Genomic DNA, 26,694 nt, shown 5'->3' with positions numbered 1-26,694 from the left:
TAGAGAAAGTGCAGAGGTTTGCAACAAGACTAGTCCCAGAGCTAAGAGGTATGTCCTACGAGGAGAGGTTAAGGGAAATCAACCTGACGACACTGGAGGACAGGAGAGATAGGGGGGGACATGATAACGACATACAAAATACTGAGAGGAATTGACAAGGTGGACAAAGACAGGATGTTCCAGAGATTGGACACAGTAACAAGGGGACACAGTTGGAAGTTGAAGACACAGATGAATCACAGGGATGTTAGGAAGTATTTCTTCAGCCACAGAGTAGTCAGTAAGTGGAATAGTTTGGGAAGCGATGTAGTGGAGGCAGGATCCATACATAGCTTTAAGCAGAGGTATGATAAAGCTCACGGCTCAGGGAGAGTGACCTAGTAGCGATCAGTGAAGAGGCGGGGCCAGGAGCTTGGAATCGACCCCCGCAACCTCAACTAGGTGAGTACACACACACGCAAACACGCACACACGCGCACACACACACACACACACACACACACACACACACACACACACACACACACACACACACACACACACACACACACACACACGCACAAGCACGCACACGCACGCACGCACACGCACGCACGCACACACACGCACGCACGCACACACACACACACACACACACACACACACACACACACACACACACACACACACACACACACACACACACACACACACACACACACACACGGCCACCATCACCACTGTTGTTACGGCAGCCACCACCATTGTTGTCACGGCAGCCAACAACACTGTTGTTACGGCAGCCACCACCATTGTTGTCACGGCCGCTACCGCCACTGTTGTTACGGCAGCCACCAGCACTGGAGGTGTTAATGTGCCTGTTTGTCATGTTGATTAAGGCACCTCAATTAGACTTTGTTGCTGCTCTCAGCCACGAACTTTAGTGATCATGACAACCACTCTTGTCAACTCCAGGTGATGACAGACCCACTCTTGTCAACTCCAGGTGATGACAGAACCACTCTTGTCAACTCCAGGTGATGACAGAACCACTCTTGTCAACTCCAGGTGATGACAGAACCACTCTTGTCAACTCCAGGTGATGACAGAGCCACTCTTGTCAACTCCAGGTGACGACAGAACCACTCTTGTCAGCTCCAGGTGACGACAGAACCACTCTTGTCAACTCCAGGTGACGACAGAACCACTCTTGTCAACTACAGGTGACGACAGAACCACTCTTGTCAACTACAGGTGACGACAGAACCACTCTTGTCAACTACAGGTGACGACAGAACCACTCTTGTCAACTACAGGTGACGACAGAACCACTCTTGTCAACTCCAGGTGACGACAGAACCACTCTTGTCAACTCCAGGTGATGACAGAACCACTCTTGTCAACTCCAGGTGATGACAGAACCACTCTTGTCAACTCCAGGTGACGACAGAACCACTCTTGTCAACTCCAGGTGATGACAGAACCACTCTTGTCAACTCCAGGTGATGACAGAACCACTCTTGTCAACTCCAGGTGATGACAGAACCACTCTTGTCAACTCCAGGTGATGACAGAGCCACTCTTGTCAACTCCAGGTGACGACAGAACCACTCTTGTCATCTCCAGGTGACGACAGAACCACTCTTGTCAACTACAGGTGATGACAGAACCACTCTTGTCAACTCCAGGTGACAACAGAACCACTCTTGTCAACTACAGGTGACGACAGAACCACTCTTGTCAACTCCAGGTGACGACAGAACCACTCTTGTCAACTCCAGGTGACGACAGAACCACTCTTGTCAACTACAGGTGACGACAGAACCACTCTTGTCAACTACAGGTGACGACAGAACCACTCTTGTCAACTCCAGGTGACGACAGAACCACTCTTGTCAACTCCAGGTGATGACAGAACCACTCTTGTCAACTCCAGGTGATGACAGAACCACTCTTGTCAACTCCAGGTGATGACAGAACCACTGTTGTCAACTCCAGGTGATGACAGAACCATTCTTGTCAACTCCAGGTGATGACAGAACCATTCTTGTCAACTCAGGTGATGACAGAACCACTCTTGTCAACTCCAGGTGATGACAGAACCACTCTTGTCAACTCCAGGTGATGACGGAACCACTCTTGTCAACTCCAGGTGATGACGGAACCACTCTTGTCAACTCCAGGTGATGACAGAACCACTCTTGTCAACTCCAGGTGATGACAGAACCACTCTTGTCAACTCCAGGTGATGACAGAACCATTCTTGTCAATTCGTTAAGGCAAAAGCACTCGACCAGCTGTGCAGAATGGAAAGAGCGTAGAGGAGAAACACACACACACACACACACACACACACACACACACACACACACACACACACACACACACACACACACACACACACACACACACACACACACACACGTACTCATATACAACAGGCCTAGTGTCTAATCGACATGTGCCTAGGACAAAATGGTAACTAACACACACACACACACACACACACACACACACACACACACACACACACACACACACACACACACACACACACATACACACACATCGGGTGTATAATCCTAGCTAGCGCATGCATGCTCCGTTGTGAACCTGACGTACGTTGTGTATGACGTCCTAAATTGTTTTTTCAAGGTTCTTGAAAGCATTTCTAGTTTTGTGTACTGTATGTCGCTAAGGTTATACGGTTGATATGTACTTACGATGCAATAATTACAGTTACCTGGAGTTTACCTGGAGAGAGTTCCGGGGGTCAACGCCCCCGCGGCCCGGTCTGAGACCAGGCCTCCTGGTGGATCAGAACCTGATCAACCAGGCTGTTGCTGCTGGCTGCACGCAAACCAACATACGAGCTACAGCCCGGCTGATCCGGAACTGACTTTAGGTGCTTGTCCAGTGCCAGCTTGAAGACTGCCAGGGGTCTGTTGGTAATCCCCCTTATGTGTGCTGGGAGGCAGTTGAACAGTCTCGGGCCCCTGACACTTATTGTATGGTCTCTTAACGTGCTAGTGACACCCCTGCTTTTCATTGGGGGGATGGTGCATCGTCTGCCAAGTCTTTTGCTTTCGTAGTGATTTTCGTGTGCAAGTTCGGTACTAGTCCCTCTAGGATTTTCCAGGTGTATATAATCATGTATCTCTCCCTCCTGCGTTCCAGGGAATACAGGTTTAGGAACCTCAAGCGCTCCCAATAATTGAGGTGTTTTATCTCCGTTATGCGCGCCGTGAAAGTTCTCTGTACATTTTCTAGGTCGGCAATTTCACCTGCCTTGAAAGGTGCTGTTAGTGTGCAGCAATATTCCAGCCTAGATAGAACAAGTGACCTGAAGAGTGTCATCATGGGCTTGGCCTCCCTAGTTTTGAAGATTCTCATTATCCATCCTGTCATTTTTCTAGCAGATGCGATTGATACAATGTTATGGTCCTTGAAGGTGAGATCCTCCGACATGATCACTCCCAGGTCTTTGACGTTGGTGTTTCGCTCTATTTTGTGGCCAGAATTTGTTTTGTACTCTGATGAAGATTTAATTTCCTCATGTTTACCATATCTGAGTAATTGAAATTTCTCATCGTTGAACTTCATATTGTTTTCTGCAGCCCACTGAAAGATTTGGTTGATGTCTGCCTGGAGCTTTGCAGTGTCTGCAATGGAAGACACTGTCATGCAGATTCGGGTGTCATCTGCAAAGGAAGACACGGTGCTGTGGCTGACATCCTTGTCTATGTCGGATATAAGGATGAGGAACAAGATGGGAGCGAGTACTGTGCCTTGTGGAACAGAGCTTTTCACCGTAGCTGCCTCGGACTTTACTCTGTTGACGACTACTCTCTGTGTTCTGTTAGTGAGGAAATTATAGATCCATCGACCGACTTTTCCTGTTATTCCTTTAGCACGCATTTTGTGCGCTATTACGCCATGGTCACACTTGTCGAAGGCTTTTGCAAAGTCTGTATATATTACATCTGCATTCTTTTTGTCTTCTAGTGCATTTAGGACCTTGTCGTAGTGGTCCAATAGTTGAGACAGACAGGAGCGACCTGTTCTAAACCCATGTTGCCCTGGGTTGTGTAACTGATGGGTTTCTAGATGCGTGGTGATCTTGCTTCTTAGGACCCTTTCAAAGATTTTTATGATATGGGATGTTAGTGCTATTGGTCTGTAGTTCTTTGCTGTTGCTTTACTGCTCACAACTCTTTAAGCGTTTAAAAGCAAATGTAAAAAAAAATGGCGTTGAAAGTTAGCTTTCTAGAGGAAATTGGGCAAGTTCGTGCAAGATGTACTGGGTCTGGAAGGGTCTGATGTCTGTCTGCAGGCTGTGGGTAATAAAAGCCTAGCTGATTATGATACATCTTTCTTTCCTACGTTCTAAAGAGTACAGTTCGAGGTACTTAGGTTAAGCTAGATAAGATTCGTCAGGAAATAGGACAAGTGTTTCTGACGCGGTTCTTAGTCATATGATAACCAGCCACTGGAGCGTTTGGTCATCTGACAGAGGCCTTCTGCTAGCTTACCGGTCCACCTCTATAAAAAATGAGTAGCATATGCATCTAGGTACTTAAAGTGTTTCCGGTAATTAGGTGTTTGAGGTTATTCAAACAGTGAAGGCTTAGTATACAGCAACATTCCATCTGAGAGAGAGGAAGTAACCTGATGAGTATCATCATTGGCTTGGCCCCTTTTGTTTTAAAAGTTCTATTTATCCAACCTCTCCTTTTCTACCGGGTTGTCATCCTTGAAAGTGAGAGCCTCTGGCATTATTAAGTCTATCCCATTAGACTTCCGCTCTGTTCAGTGACTGAGTTTTTATTGTACCCCGAGATCATTTATATTTTCACAATTTTACCATAATGTAACTGGAATTTTTCCTCATTGGCCGTTCGTCACGGCCACACTGGCTGGCGGGAAATTCATCTGTAAAAACTTGCATTTGTGGTCACAGTGGGACCCATGCTAACCTCCCTATGGTGTATAAATATACCTAGTTCGATGAATCTTGTAGCTAGCTGGCCCAGTGGCTTACGCACTGGCCTAGAGTTTTACGACTCTTTTGCCGCGAGTTCAAGCCACAACACTGTATCTACACTGTATCACAACAATGTATCAACCTCATCCGCTAGGAAAATGATAGGATGGATAATGAGAACCTTCAAAACTAGGGATGCCAAGCCTATGATGATTCTCTTCAAATCACTTGTGCTCTCTAGGCTGGAATACTGCTGTACACTAACGGCCCCCTTCAAGGCTGGCGACATTGCAGACCTGGAGAGTGTACAAAGAACTTTCACGGCACACATAGGTACGATAATGTACCGAAACTACTGGGAACGGTTGAAGGTCCTTGATCTGTATTCCCTCGAACGCAGGCGAGAGAGATACATGATAATATACACTCGGAAGATCCTGGAGGGATTGATACCAAACCTGCACACGAAAATCGCTCCCTATAAAAGCAAAAGACTCGGCAGGAGATGCAGCATTCCCCCGATGAAAAGCAGGGGCGCCACGAGTACACTGAGAGATAACACAATAGTGTCCGGGGCCCAAGACTGTTCAGTTGCCTCCCAGCATACATAAGGGGGATTACTAATAGACCCCTGGCTGTTTTTAAGAAGGCACTGGACAGGCACCTAAAGTCAGTACCAGACCAACCGGGTTGTGGTTCGTACTTCAGCTTGCATGCAGCCAGCAGTAACAGCCTGGTTGATCAGACCCTGATCTCAGACCGGGCCGCGGGGGCGTTGACCCCCGAAACCCTCTCCAAGTAAACTCCAGGTATCCGTATAGTGGTTTGATAGCGTTCTCGGATGGTGCATCGACCGGAAAAACACTAGTTTAAGCAGGAAGGTCTGAGCACAGCAGATTATCTTTCTGGTCAAGACAAGATACAGTCCGATGTACGCAACAGGAGTACAGTGCCTGACAACAAAATGTTGTCTTCTTGAGTGGGATCTATGACATGTTAGATGAGGATTTATTCTTGCCCTAGGCTAAGGAATTACTCTTCGGTCTACGATAATTGTTTCATAAAATTACGGGCTCATGAGTGAATTCTTCCATAGCCAGCATGTAGCTCAGAAGTTGGCTTTAGAACTTTGAACAAACTGCAAGCTCTTTAGCAGATGATGCATATGCTCTGTAGCATGCACCTTTTACCAGCTTATTTGTACTTGGCGTAAAACCTATAAATCGAAAATGGAAAGAAGGCAAGGTTTGTCAATCCTGGTCCAGGACAGACAAAAATGCCATCTTGTTGGCATTTGGTAAAAAGACGCGTACAGCAAAATGAGACCTTTAATAGTACGACGTTCTAGCGCTTTCGTTGATTATAATAATTAGTATGACGTCACCTACATGATGCTTTATTAAGTACAGATAAAGCTTGATAGGGCCTCATGTGAAACCGTGTTAATAAGGTTTCATTTAGCTTTATGTGAGCCTTTTTATCACTTGACGGCTATGTAATACTCCAACACGTGTTAAGATTTCCAATTTGTGAGTTCTAAATTCTTGCATCCAGGGTATTATGGCTTTTATTATTCAGTTATTCACTATTGGTTACTGCCAGGGTGGTCTCCATCGAGGGTGTAAACCACGTGATATTATTCTGTCTTTTCCTAAATGGTGGATCGAAGCCTGAGCCGTGACTAGTATTGCTAGTGCCTTTCCTGCTTCATTTAATTTTAACTAAAACCTAAACTCATAGCTAGATAGGATTTCATGGACACGAGGTGAGTAGTAGCAGTTAGGTTGAGTGTCTCGCCATTATAACAGGATAGATCTTCCACTACTACATGTGTTCCCTTCAAAGGGATGTCTTGGTGCTGGTAAAGAGCTCCTGATTCTAGGAATCAGGGCATTACATTTATGAAATCAATCCAGATTACTTTCATTCCCAGGTACTGTACAACCTTTACGGGTTTATAGCTTGTCCTTGGTTATCATGATATTCTTTGGGCGCTGTATCAGCGTATGATTCGCACGATTGTTTTTTATTTGCCGTAATGCCTTGTTGCAGGAATGGAGCATCAGTTCACATACCAGAGGATGAGTCGCCACCAGTGTTGGAGATACCATCGGAGCGACGCGCCCGCCGACGCTCGCACTATGTCGTATACGTTACTACCTTCGTCATGTCCATCGGCTTCTCCATCGTGTTGACGGGCGTGTGGCCTTACCTGCAACAAGTACGACACCTTCAGACAGTTAATAACCCACTACAGCCAAGTGGTACTGTATGGCTTATTTAAGTTTATTCAAGTTTACCTGGAGAGAGTTCCGGGGGTCAACGCCCCCGCGGCCCGGTCTGTGACCAGGCCTCGTAGGGTTAGGATATGTTTAAATTTTTACAGTAATCTTACATAGTAACATGTGTGTATATTACCTAGGATAACCCAGTAAAGCCAAACGAAGTGACTTATTTTCATCGCGATCCATCACTAAGACGCAATCAACAAGGGCAAACTATCTTTGGTTGTTTGAAAACATGCATGTCATTTCTATCCTGCAAGAGGTACCCCTTCCTTTTTTTTTTTTTTTTAGCTGCTAAGTGAACAGGGACAGCAGGTGTAAGGGGACTTGTACATATATCCCACCCACCCGGGATTCCAACTCGGTGGCTTGTGGCTCAATCCTTAGCAGTTCGCTCAGCGAACTACATAAGATTCTTTGCCTATCAGTAACTAGATACCTGGATTTTGTTGTACTGTTGTGGGTGGCATCCTGAGGATCAAAGGATCTCGGTAGATATATGCCACATTGATTACTACCCCCGGGTTAACAATCCGAATAAAATATTATGTTCGTTGTGAGATGAACATATGAATGCGCTCCAGGAAGAGTTGGCATTAGGGGAGGCACAGGTTGCGTGAGTCTTGCCATTACCAGACGGAGGATCGATCTTCCGCCACTCCTGCTTTTAATCACACATACACCGGTTTGCTGTTTCGTATCAACAAATATAAAAGAAGTATGGTTTGAAAATAATGCAGGAGTTGAGATTCAACAATAGCAACAAGCAGAAATATGGTGAAAGAAGAGAAGCGGTAAATTCGTGAAGGTTTTACAGCGCCAGAGAAATGAGGTGATCAGGTTTGACTCGAAGGGAAAGGTGGTTTCAATTCCTTGGATAAGGTAGACCTTCGCTAGAATCAAGGCACCATCCTTGAAAGGGTGCTGTACTTTTTGATGACTGGCAGTTAATACGTTTTATCTATTTGTTTCATTTGAGATGTAATCTAGTATACAGTACTATACTAGGGTATTAAAAAAGTGTCAGCTGATTATGATGTCTCTGATGTGTAGAAATAGTTTGGCGTATTTTCTTGGTCAGGTACAGGAAGATGCGGATTTTATTCACCCGAGGAATTACACACTATTATTTGATTCCTTTTTATATAATTATTTTTTAAGAATCTCGTTTGTCGTGCCCATAATATATGTGGAAAATTTTTTAATTTTCCGAAACTATAGTGCCTAATAGGTGTTTAATGTGTCTATATGGGTCAAAAATGTATTTGAAAATAAGAGTAGAACCAAGAGTTCCCTTTGGGCATGCGCGGATGTGCGGGAGGGAGTGGCGCGTATTGTTTTGAATGGTGGTGAGGAAGCTGAGAAAACATGGAACCACGAAATTGACGTTCACGGTGGCCTAAGGATTAATATAGGCCTCATCTCATAATAAGAAGTGTCGTAATTGTTCCTGGTGGAGAGTGAGGGAACGGGATTTACGGGACCACAGTAATAGAGTGGTAAAAATGTGATAAAGAGCGGGTGACTGACGCGTCACAATGGACTGTGTCCTGGGGAAAATTACCCTTGGATTAATCAGCACTCATCGGTCTCAGATCTTAATGGAGTGACCTCTAGTTTGTATAATAGTTATGAGACGTTAAATCGGCTTGTGAATTGTAATGTAATTAATGATAATAACGCTAAGTTAAGAGAATATGTGAAGTGAAATAAGTCGTTTGCTCCGAGTGAACACGTTAGACCTCGTTGTTAACGAGACGAGGAAAGGGAAACTCCTTGAGTCACGACGTCTAAAGCAGGACAAACCAGCGGATACCTCGTCCTGCTGGAATGAGAATCGTGTCGGTGTAGCAGGACATCGAAAATGAGATGGTGAATCAAGAAATGAGGAATATCAATCACCCACAGTTAAGTAACCCTTCTAGTTATAGCAACCTTAGACTGGCCAGTAGTGGTATGTTATAATTAGATAGGTTACGAGTGATCCAGCTACATCAAGTGACCACCAGAGAACATCTGGTAAGTAGTGGGATTATGTACAAATGTTTTCCTTGACGGATGTATCCAGGTGTGTCCTACCCCCCCCCCTTCATTCAGTTAAACTAATATAATCTATACAGTCCACAATTAATTAGTAGCACCGTACTTGTGGGTGCTACCCAATCCATACTGGTCTCGGATAGATATGGATAAGATTGTGAGGTCGAGGGGACCACTTGGTGCGACCAGGGGTGGTTAAGTTTTCTCACATGTCTACACGGGGTGACTACGGTAAACAATATGATTGTCTCCCAATGAGATTACTGGTATGTATATAATGTTGAGGTACATACAGGTAAGCATCCTAGAAAATTTTCCATATCTGCCCGTTGGTCCTTCGAGAACCGGGTGCAATCAGTGAAAAAAATTAATTGAATTAATTACTTAATAATTAAGTGACTGATTGAAGGAAGTGGGTGTAGGGTGCACAAGTTTAATCGATCGTGTGATGGATGACAATTAGCCCAATTAATTGCTAGCACATGTGTGGCTAGGATTTATACAAGAGTAAAGTGCAAGAATTACTCTTATAAGGCGCCTACTTAAGTTGTATAATCAGTGATTAATAATTCTCTAACCATGACTGGATCTAATGGAGTTAATGTGGCTGACAAGTCCGTGAATTTTAGAGTAATGAAAGCATCATTACAGGCTATTAAAAGCCATGTGACGAAGGCATTTGATTTAGTGAATCAAAGAACCGTGAACCCTAATGAATTAAAGTTATATTTAGATGCTTTAGAGAGTAGATTTGATTGGTACAAATTGTGGTTTAAAGACTGTGAAAGAGATCTGCTAGAGAATTGTGCAGATAGAATGGAAATGAATGTTTTAATTAATCAACATTACGAATTGGAAGAAAAACTGTCTTGTAAAAGTAAGGCTTTGAATAAATTAAAGGGTGTAAGCCAGGCAGTTGATCAACCTATTAATGCAAAGGGTGTGTTTGCCAAAACCTCCATAGTACGGTCTGGAGGAAATCAGACTAGGTCGGCAGGAATTAATTGTTCAATTGCAGACCAGTCAGCCAAACAGTTCTAAGGATATAACACATAATGACTCTGAAGTATCTGTCAAGTCTCAAAAGGGAAAATTAATCCCAGTGGTAATAATCATAGTTAAGAGTTAAATAGGCACATATCAAGTCAGGAATCAGTAATAGTGGTTCCTCACATCAAGGTAAGAGGAATAAGTACCTCAGTAAGTGTAACCCAGTTAATAAGAGGTCAGGCAAGGAAAAGAGAGACTGCCTCTTCTGCCAGGGTACTCATTTCACTAAAAATTGTAATGCCTGTAATTCATGGGATATTAAAGTGGAAAGAATGAAAGAACTTGACAGATTTATCAGATGTCTAGACAATCATAATGTAAAGGATTGTCATACCAAATTGAACAGTTGCTATCAATGCAACAAGGGAAAGCACCATACAGTTATGTGCAGGGTTGTATGTGATTCTTATAATAATGGTGACAATAATGATAATGTTAATAACCCTGACACTACAGTGACTGATGTAAAGGTTGCAGCTAATGGCAATAATGATGGCCTAGCTGAGGTAGCCTTGACGGTGTTGGATGTAAAAATTCAGGATAAAGGGCATAAATCCAAAACCATACGGCGTCACTCTCCTCAACACTGGTACGGGCCATGTAATATATGGCAGACTACCGCCTAGTAATAATGACTAGAGGAAGTAGTGAATACGGTCACGGTGTCTTACTCATGAAAGGTCAACCCAGTACAAGTATTCTTCTATCGAGAATGATGTTGAACCAGTCTAATTTGTGGGAGCTGGACAGCATAGGGATTAATGTAAATGAGGAAAGTCCAAATGATTCCTTTACTCAGGAACAATACCTGAAGGATGTTAAATGTGAATCTGGACATTACTGGGTGCGACTTTCGTGGAAGCTTGACCGTCCAGAATTACCTACTAATTATAGGATGGCGTATGGACAGTTAAAGGACCCAGCTCTGCGAACTGAGCAAGACACCAAAATTGTTGACTGCTTATAATGATATAATTAATAAGCAGTTAAATAATAAATTGTTCTTACTTCAGGCGACGATAAATGCACACCTTAAATGCACAGGCGGTCCACTGAGCGAAGTAATTGGGTAAATAATCTTATGTGGACAATTTCCGGGTGTGACGTCAACTGAAGAGGAACTAATGAGGATATGTGAAGGGGTTAATGAAATAATGAAGAAATGTGCTGGGACTGACTTGGGATACTGAGAGACTTGTTATTGTTAAAGTCTCAAAATTCCAGTATGTCCAATAAATTAATCCAGGGAGCATAGGCTTATGCCCCTGAGAGAATGGAACACTAATTAGTCCATTTTGAGGGATCCATAAATATAGATGGCCATGGAGTTGGTGCCTATATGCAGTAATGTGCTGGGGCTGACTTGGGATACTGAGAGACTTGTTATTGGTAAAGTCTCAAAATTCCAGTATGCCCAATAACTTAATCCAGGGAGCATAGGCTTATGCCCCTGAGAGAATGGAACACCAATTAGTCCATTTTGAGAGTTCAATAAATATGGGTGGCCAGTGAAGATGGAAAAAAATTGTACTCCACATTATGTAAGTCGTCTAGCAACGACCTCCGCCCGGCCGCAGTGTGGAAAATTTTTTAATTTTCCGAAACTATAGTGCCTAATAGGTGTTTAATGTGTCTATATGGGTCAAAAATGTATTTGAAAATAAGAGTAGAACCAAGAGTTCCCTTTGGGCATGCGCGGATGTGCGGGAGGGAGTGGCGCGTATTGTTTTGAATGGTGGTGAGGAAGCTGAGAAAACATGGAACCACGAAATTGACGTTCACGGTGGCCTAAGGATTAATATAGGCCTCATCTCATAATAAGAAGTGTCGTAATTGTTCCTGGTGGAGAGTGAGGGAACGGGATTTACGGGACCACAGTAATAGAGTGGTAAAAATGTGATAAAGAGCGGGTGACTGACGCGTCACAATGGACTGTGTCCTGGGGAAAATTACCCTTGGATTAATCAGCACTCATCGGTCTCAGATCTTAATGGAGTGACCTCTAGTTTGTATAATAGTTATGAGACGTTAAATCGGCTTGTGAATTGTAATGTAATTAATGATAATAACGCTAAGTTAAGAGAATATGTGAAGTGAAATAAGTCGTTTGCTCCGAGTGAACACGTTAGACCTCGTTGTTAACGAGACGAGGAAAGGGAAACTCCTTGAGTCACGACGTCTAAAGCAGGACAAACCAGCGGATACCTCGTCCTGCTGGAATGAGAATCGTGTCGGTGTAGCAGGACATCGAAAATGAGATGGTGAATCAAGAAATGAGGAATATCAATCACCCACAGTTAAGTAACCCTTCTAGTTATAGCAACCTTAGACTGGCCAGTAGTGGTATGTTATAATTAGATAGGTTACGAGTGATCCAGCTACATCAAGTGACCACCAGAGAACATCTGGTAAGTAGTGGGATTATGTACAAATGTTTTCCTTGACGGATGTATCCAGGTGTGTCCTACCCCCCCCCCTTCATTCAGTTAAACTAATATAATCTATACAGTCCACAATTAATTAGTAGCACCGTACTTGTGGGTGCTACCCAATCCATACTGGTCTCGGATAGATATGGATAAGATTGTGAGGTCGAGGGGACCACTTGGTGCGACCAGGGGTGGTTAAGTTTTCTCACATGTCTACACGGGGTGACTACGGTAAACAATATGATTGTCTCCCAATGAGATTACTGGTATGTATATAATGTTGAGGTACATACAGGTAAGCATCCTAGAAAATTTTCCATAATATATGTATATATAATTATTGTATATATAAATATGTATATATAAATATATATATATAAATATATATATATATAAATATATATATATAATTATTGCATGTGTATGGTATAGGAGGTAGGTTACTGAAAGCAGTGAAGAGTTTTTACGAGGATAGTGAGGCTCAAGTTAGAGTATGTAGGGAAGAGGGAAATTATTTCCCAGTAAAAGTAGGCCTTAGACAAGGATGTGTGATGTCACCGTGGTTGTTTAATATATTTATAGATGGGGTTGTAAGAGAAGTAAATGCGAGGGTCTTGGCAAGAGGCGTGGAGTTAAAAGATAAAGAATCACACAAAGTGGGAGTTGTCACAGTTGCTCTTTGCTGATGACACTGTGCTCTTGGGAGATTCTGAAGAGAAGTTGCAGAGATTGGTGGATGAATTTGGTAGGGTATGTAAAAGAAGAAAATTAAAAGTGAATACAGGAAAGAGTAAGGTTATGAGGATAACAAAAAGATTAGGTGATGAAAGATTGGATATCAGATTGGAGGGAGAGAGTATGGAGGAGGTGAATGTATTTAGATATTTGGGAGTGGACGTGTCAGCGGATGGGTCTATGAAAGATGAGGCGAATCATAGAATTAATGAGGGGAAAAGGGTGAGTGGTGCACTTAGGAGTCTGTGGAGACAAAGAACTTTGTCCTTGGAAGCAAAGAGGGGAATGTATTGTTTTACCAACACTCTTATATGGGTGTGAAGCATGGGTGGTGAATGTTGCAGTGAGGAGAAGGCTGGAGGCAGTGGAGATGTCATGTCTGAGGGCAATGTGTGGTGTGAATATAATGCAGAGAATTCGTAGTTTGGAAGTTAGGAGGAGGTGCGGGATTACCAAAACTGTTGTCCAGAGGGCTGAGGAAGGGTTGTTGAGGTGGTTCGGACATGTAGAGAGAATGGAGCGAAACAGAGTGACTTCAAGAGTGTATCAGTCTGTAGTGGAAGGAAGGCGGGGTAGGGGTCGGCCTAGGAAAGGTTGGAGGGAGGGGGTAAAGGAGGTTTTGTGTGGGAGGGGCTTGGACTTCCAGCAGGCATGCGTGAGCGTGTTTGATAGGAGTGAATGGAGGCAAATGGTTTTTAATACTTGACGTGCTGTTGGAGTGTGAGCAAAGTAACATTTATGAAGGGGTTCAGGGAAACCGGCAGGCCGGACTTGAGTCCTGGAGATGGGAAGTACAGCGTCTGCACTCTGAAGGAGGGGTGTTAATGTTGCAGTTTAAAAACTGTGGTGTAAAGCACCCTTCTGGCAAGACAGTGATGGAGTGAATGATGGTGAAAGTTTTTCTTTTTCGGGCCACCCTGCCTTGGTGGGAATCAGCCAGTGTGATAATAAAATAAAATAATTATTTTAAGGGTTTTAAAATATTCTTAAAGTTTGTGTAAAGGTGAATTGCAGTATTAAACACCCACTTAGGCTGTAAATCTGATGTAACCAGTAGTGAGTTGACCTGTGTCCTGTGAATACGTTCTTAGTTGTCATCGTTAGTGTTGTTGAAATGTTAAGAATGTCTTTTCCAAGTTTTGAACAGCAGTACCTTCTGGTGAAGGAAGGTGATACGACTTCCTTTAAAGAACAAAAAGGTTCATCCCTAGAACGATGACAAGGATGCCAACCACAAGGAATAGACACTGATGGGCAAGCAAGGATTAAGCTGAAGATAAAGATCGAAGCAGCTTTTACTGGGGATCTACTAAAGGAACGGCGGTATCGACTATGTTGATGGTATCGACCTTAAATTGAGGATCGGGATCAGTATTGGTAAAAACTGTGGTATCGTCCCATCACTAGATTTTACGACTATCAGTTCCATTGCTGTGCTGTCAGTGGAATGTGCGCATGTCATCGTGGGCACAAGCACAACCGCTAGTATAGTTAATAATGTTCTAGTTGTAGGCAGAGGGCATGTTTTCCTGGGGCTTGGATGGAGGATACAGTTAACAGATTTGGAAACATCATGCGAGGTAATGGGAACATCCCTCTTATCTGCCTCAACACTGGAGGCAGTGATGATGGGAAGCCTGAGAGTGAAAAGACCTGCTTACCAAGTAGAGAGTAGCGACAGATGTAATTAGGGATAGGAAGGGATCATATGTAGCATTCTACCACGAACACCTGTATGACCTTTCTGGGTTTAGCGCTTAATTTTGATTGTAATCTACCACGGAGAGGGTTGGCAGAAAATAGTTGCCTACACACCTTAATTACTTATTGTCCACTAGAAGTTATACATTTTGCTGTGTAATATAATAATTAAAAATCATAAAAGACACTAAACCTCAGACGCCCGAGGAATGGGAAACTAGTTGAATTCAAGTCAAGGAAGGAAAGGGAGGGGAAGTCCAGTTTCTTGGATCAAGATGCCCACACTGTCAAGACACATTTCTTGAAGGATATGGTGAGCATAAATGATTGCCAACTACTCACCAGAAGCACACTGTTGGCTACACAGGTGTGTGTAGTGTGTTGGCAGCCAGAATTGCCTCATCGTTGTTAGTTACTTTCCCAGACGTTCTTTCTCAACAGAAATGAGATAGACACTTTCTACCACCTTCTGTTTTAACGACCCGCAGCCCTTTACATATCAGGTATTTCGAAATCCTTCAAATAAAGACTGGTTTGTCAAGATATACGAGAGGTAAATACGCGCCTACCGGCTTTGTGGTGGACGCTCATCATGTAACGCCATATGCAAACTCCTATACAGCGGGAGATAAGAGAGATAAGATAAGATTTTGTTCGGATTTTTAACCCCGGAGGGTTAGCCACCCAGGATAACCCAAGAAAGTCAGTGCGTCATCGAGGACTGTCTAACTTATTTCCATTGGGGTCCTTAATCTTGTCCCCCAGCATGCGACCCACACCAGTCGACTAACACCCAGGTACCTATTTGCTGCTAGGTGAACAGGACAATAGGTGTAAGGAAACGTGTCGGAATTTCCACCCGCCGGGAATCGAACCCGGGCCCTCCGTGTGTGAAGCGGGAGCTTTAGCCACCAGACCAGATATATACCTCTCAGTAGACCTACTTTTGGGTTTGTACTGAGGCAGCCTATTTTCATATATTCCATAATGAACATTTGTTTATACTCTCACTAGCCTATATCTTCTCCTATAGCCTATATCTGCGTCCTCCTTTAGTTTATAAACCTTCACCCTTCTCTTACTTGCTGCTTCCATTCTCCTTGTATCCCATCTATCTTTTACTCTCACTAGCTACAACTGAAAAGTGATCTGATATATCTGTGGCCCCTCTATAAACATGCACATCCTGAAGTCTACCCAACAATCTTTTATCTACCGATACAAACTACTGTCATTACGGCATGTGTCATATCTTGTGTACTTATTTATCCTTTTTTTTTCTTAAAATATATATTACCTGTAACAAAACTCCCTTTCTATACAAAGTTCAGTCAAAGGATCCCCATTATCATTTACACCTAGCACCTCAAACTTACCTACCACACCCTCTAGATCTAAATATTTCTCCTACTTAGCATTTAGGTCCCCTACCAGAATTACTCGCTCACTTGGTTCAAAAGTTCCAACACACTCACTTAACATCTCCCAAAATCTCTCTCTCTCTCTCTCTCTTCTCTACACTCCTCTCTTCTGCAGGTGCATACACAATTATTATGACCCACTTTTTGCATCTGACTCTTATTTTAATCCACACAATCCTTGAATTTATACATTTATTTTCCCTCTTCTCCCTCCGTAACTGATCCTTCAACATTATTGCTACCCCTTCCTTAGTTCCAACTCTTTCAGATACTCCTGACTTAATCCTATTTATTTCTCCCCACTGAAACTCCCCTACCTCCCTTCAGCTTTGTTTTGCTTAGAGCCAGGACATCCAACTTCTTTTCATTCACAACATTGGCAATCATCTCTTTGTTATCATCTGCACTACATCCACGCACATTCAAACATCCCAGTTTTATAAAGTTTTTCTTCTCTTTTTTAGTAGTTTATAAAAGAGAAGGAGTTACTAGCCCATCGCTCCCGACATTTTAGTCGCCTCCTACGACACGCATGTCTTAAGGAGGAAAGATTCTTTTCCATTTCCTCATGGACATAAGAGGAAATAAAGGAGAACAAGAACTATTAAGGAAAAAGAAGAAAAACCCCAAATGGTGGATCAGGGCCTGATCAACCAGGCTGTTACTGTTGGCTGCACGTAATCCAGTGTGCGAGTCACAACCCGACTGGTCAGGTACCGACTTTTGGTGCCTGTCCAGTGCCTGCTTGAAGACAGCCAGGGGTCTATTGGTAATCCCCCTTATGTATGCTGTAAAGCAGTTGAACAGTCTTGGGCCCCTGACACTTATTGTGTTGTCTCTTGTCGTGCTAGTGGCACCCCTGCTTTTCATTGGGGATGATGTTGCACTGTCTGCTGAATCTTTTGCTTTCGTAGGGAGTGATTTTTGTGTGCATGTTTGGTACTAGTCCCTCTAGGATTTTCCAGGTGTATATAATCACGTATCTCTCCCTCCTGCGTTCTAGGGAGTACAGGTTTAGGAACTTCAAGCATTCCCAGTAATTGAGGTGTTTTATCACAGTTATGTGTGCTGTGAAGGTTCTCTGTACATTTTCTAGGTCAGCAATTTCACCTGCCTTGAAAGGTGCTGTTAGTGTGCAGCAATATTCCAGCCTAGATAGAACAAGCGACCTGGCATCCCTAGTTTTGAAGGTTCTCATTATCCATCCTGTCATTTTTCTAGCAGATGCAATTGATAAAATGTTATTGTCCTTGAAGATGAAATCCTCTGACATGATTACCCCCAGGTCTTTGACATTAGTTTTTCGCTCTATTGTGTGGTTGGAATTTGTTTTATACCCTGATGAAATTTTAATTTCCTCACGTTTTCCATATCGGAGTAATTGGAATTTCTCATCATTGAACTTCATATTGTTTTCTGCAACCCATTTAAAGATTTGGTTGATGTCCGCCAGGAATCTTGCAGTGTCTTCAATGGAGGACACTGTCATTCAAATTCGGGTGTCATCTGCAAAAGAAGATACTGCACTGTGGCTTATATCCCTGTCTTTGTCCGATATGAGGATGAGGAACAAGATGGGGGCGAGTACTGTGCCTTGTGGAACAGAGCTTTTCACAGTAGCCACCTCAGACTTCACTCTGTTGACTACCATTTGTGTTCTATTTGTTAGGAAATTATGGATCCATCTACCGACTTTTCCTGTTATTCCTTTATCACGCATTTTGTGCGCTATTACACCATGGTCACACTTGCCGAAGGCTTTTACAAAGTCTGTGTATTTTACATTTGCATTCTGTTTATCTTCTAGTGCATCCAGGACCTTGTCGTAGTGGTCAAGTAGTTGAGACAGACAGGAGCAACCTGTTCTAAACCCATGCTGCCCTGGGTTGTGTAACTGATGGGTTTCTTAGAACCTTTTCAAAGATTTTTATAATATGGGACATTAGCACTATCGGTCTGTAGTTCTTTGCTATTGCTTTACTGCTCCCTTTGTGGAATGGGGCCCCTCAAAGAAGGTTCCTTGATGCTGGTGAGGGGCTCTTGATCCAGTTCCCTGAATTAACCCTGAATACCTTCCATCCTCCCACAGGCGCTGTATAATCCTACGGGTTTAGCGCTTCCCCCTTGATTATAATAATAAATAATGTGGAATGGGGCTATGTCTGTTGTTTTTAGTAACTGTGGGACAACCTCAGTATCCATGCTCCCTCACCACAAGATGTTAAAAGCAGTTCTTGATGAACACGGAGTTCCATGAGTCTGGGCATGGGGCAGAGTGCATGGGTATATATATATATATAAAGTTTTTCTTCTTCTCTTTTTTAGTAAATGTCTACAGGAGAAGGGGTTACTAGCCCATTGCTCCTGGCATTTTAGTCGCCTCATACGACACGCATGGCTTACGGAGGAAAGATTCTTTTCCACTTCCCCATGGACAATAGAAGAAATAAAGAAGAACAAGAGCTATGTAGAAAAAGGAGAAAAACCTAGATGTATGTATATATATATATGCATGTGCATGTCTGTGAAGTGTGACCAAAGTGTAAGTAGGAGTAGCAAGATATCCCTGTTATCTAGCGTGTTTATGAGACAGAAAAAGACACCAGCAATCCTACCATCATGCAAAACAGTTACAGGTTTCTGTTTCACAGTCATCTGGCAGGACGGTAGTACTTCCCTGGGTGGTTGCTGTCTACCAACCTACTACCTATACAGTGCCTGCACTCTGAAGGAGGGGTGTTAATGTTGCAGTTTAAAAACTGTAGTGTAAAGCACCCTTCTGGCAAGACAGTGATGGAGTGAATGATGGTGAAAGTTTTTCTTTTTCGGGCCACCCTGCCTTGGTGGGAATCGGCCAGTGTGATAATAAAAAAAAAATAATAAAAAATAAATAAATAAATATATATATATATATATATATTTATATATATATATATATATATATATATATATATATATATTTTTTTTTTTTTTTCAACAAGTCGGTCATCTCCCACCGAGGCAGGGTGACCCAAAAAAGAAAGAAAATCCCCAAAAAGAAAATACTTTCATCATCATTCAACACTTTCACCACACTCACACATTATCACTGCTTTTGCAGAGGTGCTCAGAATATAACAGTTTAGAAGCATATACGTATAGAGATACACAACATATCCCTCCAAACTGCCAATATCCCAAATCCCTCCTTTAAAGTGCAGGCATTGTACTTCCCATTTATATATATATATATATATATATATATATATATATATATATATATATATTATATATATATATATATATATATATATATATATATATATATATATATATATATATATATATATATATATATATATATATATATATATATATATATAATTGTGTGTGTGTGCATGCCTGTACTCACCTCACTTATTTGTACTCACCTATTTGTGGTGGTTGCAGGGGTCGATACTCAGCTCCTGGCCCTGTCTCTTCACTGATCGCTACTAGGTCCTCTCTCTCCCTGCTCCATGAGCTTTATCATACCTCGTCTTAAAGCTATGTATGGTTCCTGCTTCCACTACATCACCTGCTAAATTATTCCGTTTCCTGACAACTCTATGACCGAAGAAATACTTCCTAACATCCCTTTGACTTATCTGAGTCTTCAACTTCTAATTGTGACCCCTTGTTTTTGTGTCCCATCTCTGGAACATCTTGTTTCTGTCCACCTTATCTACTCCACGTAGTATTTTGTATGTTGTATCATGTCTCCCCTAACCCTCTTGTCCTCCAGTGTCGTCAGGTCGATTTCCCTCAACCTTTCTTCGTAGGACATTACCCTGAGCTCTGGAACTATCCTTGTTGCAAACCTGTGTACTGTGACCTAAGTGCAAACAGTCTTCATGAGACAAAAAGGACACCAGCAGTCCTACCATCATGTAAAACAGTTAAAGGTTTCCATTTCACACTCACTCGACAGGATGGTAGTAACCCCCTGGGTGGTTGCTGTCTATTTACCTGGAGTTTACCTGGAGAGAGTTCCGGGGGTCAACGCCCCCGTGGCCCGGTCTGTGACCAGGCCTCCTGGTGGATCAGAGCCTGATCAACCAGGCTGTTACTGTTGGCTGCACGCAAACCAACGTACGAGCCACAGCCCGGCTGGTCAGGAACCGACTTTAGGTGCTTGTCCAGTGCCAGCTTGAAGACTGCCAGGGGTCTGTTGGTAATCCCCCTTATGTATGCTGGGAGGCAGTTGAACAGTCTCGGGCCCCTGACACTTATTGTATGGTCTCTTAACGTGCTAGTGACACCCCTGCTTTTCATTGGGGGGAGGTTGCATCGTCTGCCAAGTCTTTTACTTTCGTAGAGAGTGATTTTCGTGTGCAAGTTCGGTACTAGTCCCTCTAGGATTTTCCAGGTGTATATAATCATGTATCTCTCCCGCCTGCGTTCCAGGGAATACAGGTTCAGGAACCTCAAGTGCTCCCAGTAATTGAGGTGTTTTATCTCCGTTATGCGCGCCGTGAAGGTTCTCTGTACATTTTCTAGGTCAGCAATTTCACCTGCCTTGAAAGGTGCTGTTAGTGTGCAGCAATATTCCAGCCTAGATAGAACAAGTGACCTGAAGAGTGTCATCATGGGCTTGGCATCCCTAGTTTTGAAGGTTCTCATTATCCATCCTGTCATTTTTCTAGCAGATGCGATTGATACAGTGTTATGGTCCTTGAAGTTGAGATCCTGGAGTTTACCTGGAGAGAGTTCCGGGGGTCAACGCCCCCGCTGCCCGGTCTGTGACCAGGCCTCCTGGTGGATCAGAGCCTGATCATCCAGGCTGTTGCTGCTGGCTGCACGCAAACCAACGTACGAGCCACAGCCCGGCTGGTCAGGAACCGACTTTAGGTGCTTGTCCAGTGCCAGCTTGAAGACTGCCAGGGGTCTCTTGGTAATCCCCCTTATGTATGCTGGGAGGCAGTTGAACAGTCTCGGGCCCCTGACACTTATTGTATGGTCTCTTAACGTGCTAGTGACACCCCTGACATGATCACTCCCAGGTCTTTGACGTTGGTGTTTCGCTCTATTTTGTGGCCAGAATTTGTTTTGTACTCTGATCAAGATTTAATTTCCTCATGTTTGCCATATCTGACTAATTTAAATTTCTCATCGTTAAACTTCATATTGTTTTCTGCAGCCCACTGAAAGATTTGGTTGATGTCCACCTGGAGCCTTGCAGTGTCTGCAATGGAAGACACTGTCATGCAGATTCGGGTGTCATCTGCAAAGGAAGACATGGTGCTGTGGCTGACATCCTTGTCTATGTCGGATATGAGGATGAGGAACAAGATGGGAGCAAGTACTGTGCCTACTACCTACCTATTATTATTATTATTATTATTATTATTATCAGAGAAAGAGCTAAACTCATAGGAGTCATACAGCACATGGATAATATAAAGCAATCAGGTTCAGGCCAAGGAAGATTATCTACTTCTGTGGATCAAGATCCCCTCACCAGGCTTATCCCTCACCCTTGAGGGGTTAGCCTGGCATTACCTTACTTTCTGAGAAATGATGTAGTAATTCAATTTGAAGTGAATTCTTTACAATGGGTTAACAGGATAATGACAGGGAGAGATTTAAATATATGTGGAGTCACGGCTGAGTCTTGTGCTGTGAGACTGTGGTACAACAAACACATGAAGTCACTACCGAGTCCTAATAATAATAATATTAATAATAATCTTTATTTCTACAAGTACATTACAAGGTATACAGGCCTAGCTGACGTCAGTGACCTACTACTATATAGAAAGCCCATTGTTATGCAGAGCATTTCGATCAAATAAGGTCAATCTTGTCCTCAGTATGTGACACTCACCAGTTGTGATACTGGTACAATACATGTGACCCCAATAGAAATAAGTCACTCTGACTTTTTTGGGCTATCTTAGGTTCTCTAACACATATGCTGCTATGATAATCTATGCAACTGTAATTGTGTATACCTGAATAAACTTACTTATATAATCACTGCTGAGTCTTACACAGTGGTGATCTTGTGCTGTGAGAATAGTACAACTAATACCAACAGACTCACTGGAAACACGTGAACTATGTAGTAAACCAAGGCTGTTGTTATAGATAATTTAACAAGGCCCTTACCCACTTTGCAACACTAAGTTGTGCTGATGCAGTTCTGTTTAAATGGGTATACAGTGGAACCTCGGTACTCGAACGTAATTCATTCCAGAAGGCTGTTCGAGTGCCGATCCTTCAAGTATCGAACATTCTTTGCAACCAATTTTCTTTTTGGTTGGTTATCACTAATCTTTGTAGGCCCCATGATGACTTATTTATACAAATAATATAAAAAATGCTAAATGTTAAGAAACACAATATAGTTTACAGTAAAGTTCTGGCAGGTCATATTTCTTTGGTCGAGTGCTGAGCTTTGAGTAGGGAGCTGTTCATGTACCGAGGTTCCATTGTACCTTGTGAGGGTTTTGGGGCTCAATGCCCTGTGGCCCGGTCTGAGACCAAGCATGTTTAGGGTAGTATGATATGTAACCAGCCTTGCAGCTTAACCAGGCTGATAAATCACCCTAGCCAAGGTCAGGCTGTGGTGGCTCATTAGTAACGTCGGCTTACAACTGAAGGACCAAGGTTTGATCCTTGAGTGGGTGATGTTTCCTGGCCATGTTTCCTTACATCTGTTGCCCCTATACACCTAGCAGAAAATAAATGCTCTATTTTCTTCAGCTGTTATGGGTCATATCCTGGACAAGAGCACCAACGGACCCCCATTCAAGTAAGCCAAATTGACTGGATTTTTCTCGTGCAATCACCTATCTAGTTATTGATAAAACGCAGTGTTGTTTGACAACATAAACTGACCTGACAGGTGGTGTGGTTATCTATTATTATTCTGGAATTGTTGGTTTCCCTTGTGCAGTTTGTGACTAAAGCTTTTTATTGGCCTTCTTTATTGTATTCGCGATGTTTTAACTTACAAACTATTTCTTCTGTAGAACACAATAAAATGTACAGTGGAGCCTTTTTTTTCACAAGTTGCACTTCATATTGGCATTTGTAAAAATTTAAGTTTGGATGTTTGTAATTTGGGACAATTACTTGAGAAGTATAGTGTCTGCAATCCAGAGGAGGAGTTTGGGATATTTGCTGTTTGGAGGGACATCTAAATGGACGAATCTGCATGCCTCTGGCAAGACAGTGATAGTGTAAACGATGGGTCACCCCACCTCGGTGGGAGATGGCCAGCATGTTTATATATATCCATGGGGAAATGGACCAGAATTCTTCCTTCATAAGCCATCCTTGTGGTAAGAGGCGACTAAAATGCTGGGAGCAAGTGGGCTAGTAACCCCTTCTCCTGTATAAATTACTGGAGTTTACCTGGAGAGAGTTACGGGGGGCGAGCCTGGACTGTGACCAGGCCTCATGGTGGATCAGAGCCTGATCAACCAGGCTGTTACTGCTGGCTGCATGCAATCCAACATACGAGCCACAGCTCGGCTGGTCAGATACCAACTTTAGGTGCTTGTCCAGTACCTGCTTGAAGACAGCCAGGGATCTATTGGTAATCCCCCTTATGTATGCTGGGAGGCAGTTGAACAGTCTCGGGCCCCTGACACTTTTGTATTTCTTTTAAGATAAGATAAGATAAGATTTCGTTCGGATTTTTAACCCCGGAGGGTTAGCCACCCAGGATAACCCAAGAAAGTCAGTGCGTCATCGAGGACTGTCTAACTTATTTCCATTGGGGTCCTTAATCTTGTCCCCCAGGATGCGACCCACACCAGTCGACTAACACCCAGGTACCTATTTGCTGCTAGGTGAACAGGACAACAGGTGTAAGGAAACGTGTCGAATGTTTCCACCCTCCGGGAATCGAACCCGGGCCCTCCGTGTGTGAAGCGGGAGCTTTAGCCACCAGGCCACCGGGCCTAGTGACACCCCTGCTTTTCATTCAAATTCAAAGTTTATTCTCTATAAGGATTACAATGCTGAGTTTACAGAATTTGGTTATTGTGTGGTTTACATGTAGTAAAATAATAATTACAGAGTGTACCACTAGAACACCTAGCATGGCTAGGCATTTCGGGCAGACTTAAATTAAATCTTAAGTTTAAAATATTACAAAATTATGAGGTAAGTTGGTATTATGGCTAAGTGACTAAATACTAGTTTGTGAGTTTAGCAATGTGAATACGTACTTTTGTTTTGGCACTATACATAGTTTCAGTATTGAAGTATCACAGGCCAACTTATGACTAGTTAAGATTCATTATTTTGAGATTGAGATTGATATTTCTGTTTATGGTCAAATGGGTGAGTGAGTGTAAGTGTTAACCACCAGGTGGTATTCATGTAATTAGTTGACAGGGTGTATCAGGGAGATAAGATGTTTTCTGATGGTAGTTTTGAAGGTGATGAATGTGTCTGCAGTTTTAGAATTTTCAGGTAGGGTATTCCAGATTTTAGGGCCTTTGACATACATTGAATTTTTGTAAAGGTTTAGTCGGACACGGGGAATGTCATAGAGATGTTTGTGTCTGGTGTTGTGCCTGTGGGTTCTGTCGCAACTATCAAGAAAGCGTTTTAGGTCAAGGTTAATATTGGAATTTAAGGTCCTGTAGATGTAGATTGCACAGTAGTAAGTGTGGATGTACTGAACAGGGAGTAAGTTTAGATCTATGAAGAGTGGGGGGGTGTGTTGCCAGGGATGGGATTTAGTGATTATTCTTACTGCGGCTTTTTGTTGGGTTATTATTGGCTTTAGGTGTGTTGCTGCAGTTAAACCCCAAGCACAGATAGCATAGGTGAGGTATGGATATATAAGTGAATGGTATAGTGTGAGAAGGGCAGTTTGCGGCACGTAGTATCGTATCTTGGAGAGGATCCCAACCGTTTTGGATACTTTTTTGGTTATGTGTTGGATATGGGTGCTGAAGTTCAGGTTGTTGTCGAGGTATAGGCCTAGGAATTTGCCCTCATTATGCCTGGCAATTAGAGTGTTGTCGATCTTAATGTTAATTTGCGCATCTCCTGCTCTGCTACCAAACATAATGTAGTAGGTTTTGTCAGTGTTAAGCGTAAGTTTATTGGCTGTCATCCAAGTCGATATTTTGATCAGCTCCTCATTAACAATGGTGTTGCGAGTGATATTCGTGTGCAAGTTCGGTACTAGTCCCTCTAGGATTTTCCAGGTGTATATAATCATGTATCTCTCCCGCTTGCATTCCAGGTAGTACAGGTTCAGGAACTTTAAGCACTCCCAGTAATTGAGATGTTTTATCTCCGTTATGTGCACCGTGAAGGTTCTCTGTACATTTTCTAGGTCAGCAATTTCACCTGCCTTGAAAGGTGCTGTTAGTGTGCAGCAATATTCCAGCCTAGATAGAACAAGCGATCTGAAGAGTGTCATCATGGGCTTGGCATCCCTAGTTTTGAAGGTTCTCATTATCCATCCTGTCATTTTTCTATCAGATGCGATTGATACAATGTTATGGTCCTTGAAGGTGAGATCCTCCGACATGATCACTCCCAGGTCTTTGACGTTGGTTTTTCGCTCTATTTTGTGGCCAGAATTTGTTTTGTAGTACTCTGATGAAGCTTTAATTTCCTCATGTTTACCATATCGGAGTAATTGAAATTTCTCATCGTTGAACTTCATATTGTTTTCTGCAGCCCATTGAAAGATTTGGTTGATGTCCGCCTGGAGCCTTGCAGTGTCTGCAATGGAAGACAGTGTCATGAAGATTCGGGTGTCATCTGCAAAGGAAGACACGGTGCTGTGGCTGACATCCTTGTCTATGTCAGATATGAGGATGAGAAACAAGATGGGAGCGAGTACTGTGCGTTGTGGAACAGAGCTTTTCACCATAGCCGCCTCAGACTTTACTCTGTTGACTACTACTCTTTGTGTTCTGTTTGTGAGGAAATTACCAACTTTTCCTGTTATTCCTTTAGCACGCATTTTGTGCACTATTACGCCATGGTCACACTTGTCGAAGGCTTTTGCAAAGTCTGTATATATTACATCTGCATTCTTTTTGTCTTCTAGTGCATCTAGGATCTTGTCG

General features: G+C 42.9%; 1 protein-coding gene across 6 annotated transcripts in view; it reads left to right on the top strand.

Moving 5' to 3' along the window:
• LOC128689963 (major facilitator superfamily domain-containing protein 8) overlaps nucleotides 1–26,694 on the top strand; it is a 76,377-nt gene that overhangs the window by 15,326 nt on the left and 34,357 nt on the right. For all 6 annotated transcript variants that reach the window (XM_070088548.1, XM_070088546.1, XM_070088545.1 and 3 more), the window contains one exon: nucleotides 7,016–7,184. In XM_070088548.1, coding sequence (XP_069944649.1) covers nucleotides 7,131–7,184 — 54 coding nt within the window. In that variant the 5' untranslated portion in view covers nucleotides 7,016–7,130. The remainder of the gene's footprint in view (nucleotides 1–7,015; nucleotides 7,185–26,694) is intronic.

Source organism: Cherax quadricarinatus, chromosome 25 (assembly GCF_038502225.1).
Source record: "Cherax quadricarinatus isolate ZL_2023a chromosome 25, ASM3850222v1, whole genome shotgun sequence".
NCBI lineage: Eukaryota > Metazoa > Arthropoda > Malacostraca > Decapoda > Parastacidae > Cherax > Cherax quadricarinatus.
The sequence above is the reverse complement of the archived record's forward strand: the minus strand, read 5'-3'. Positions and strand labels throughout refer to the sequence as shown.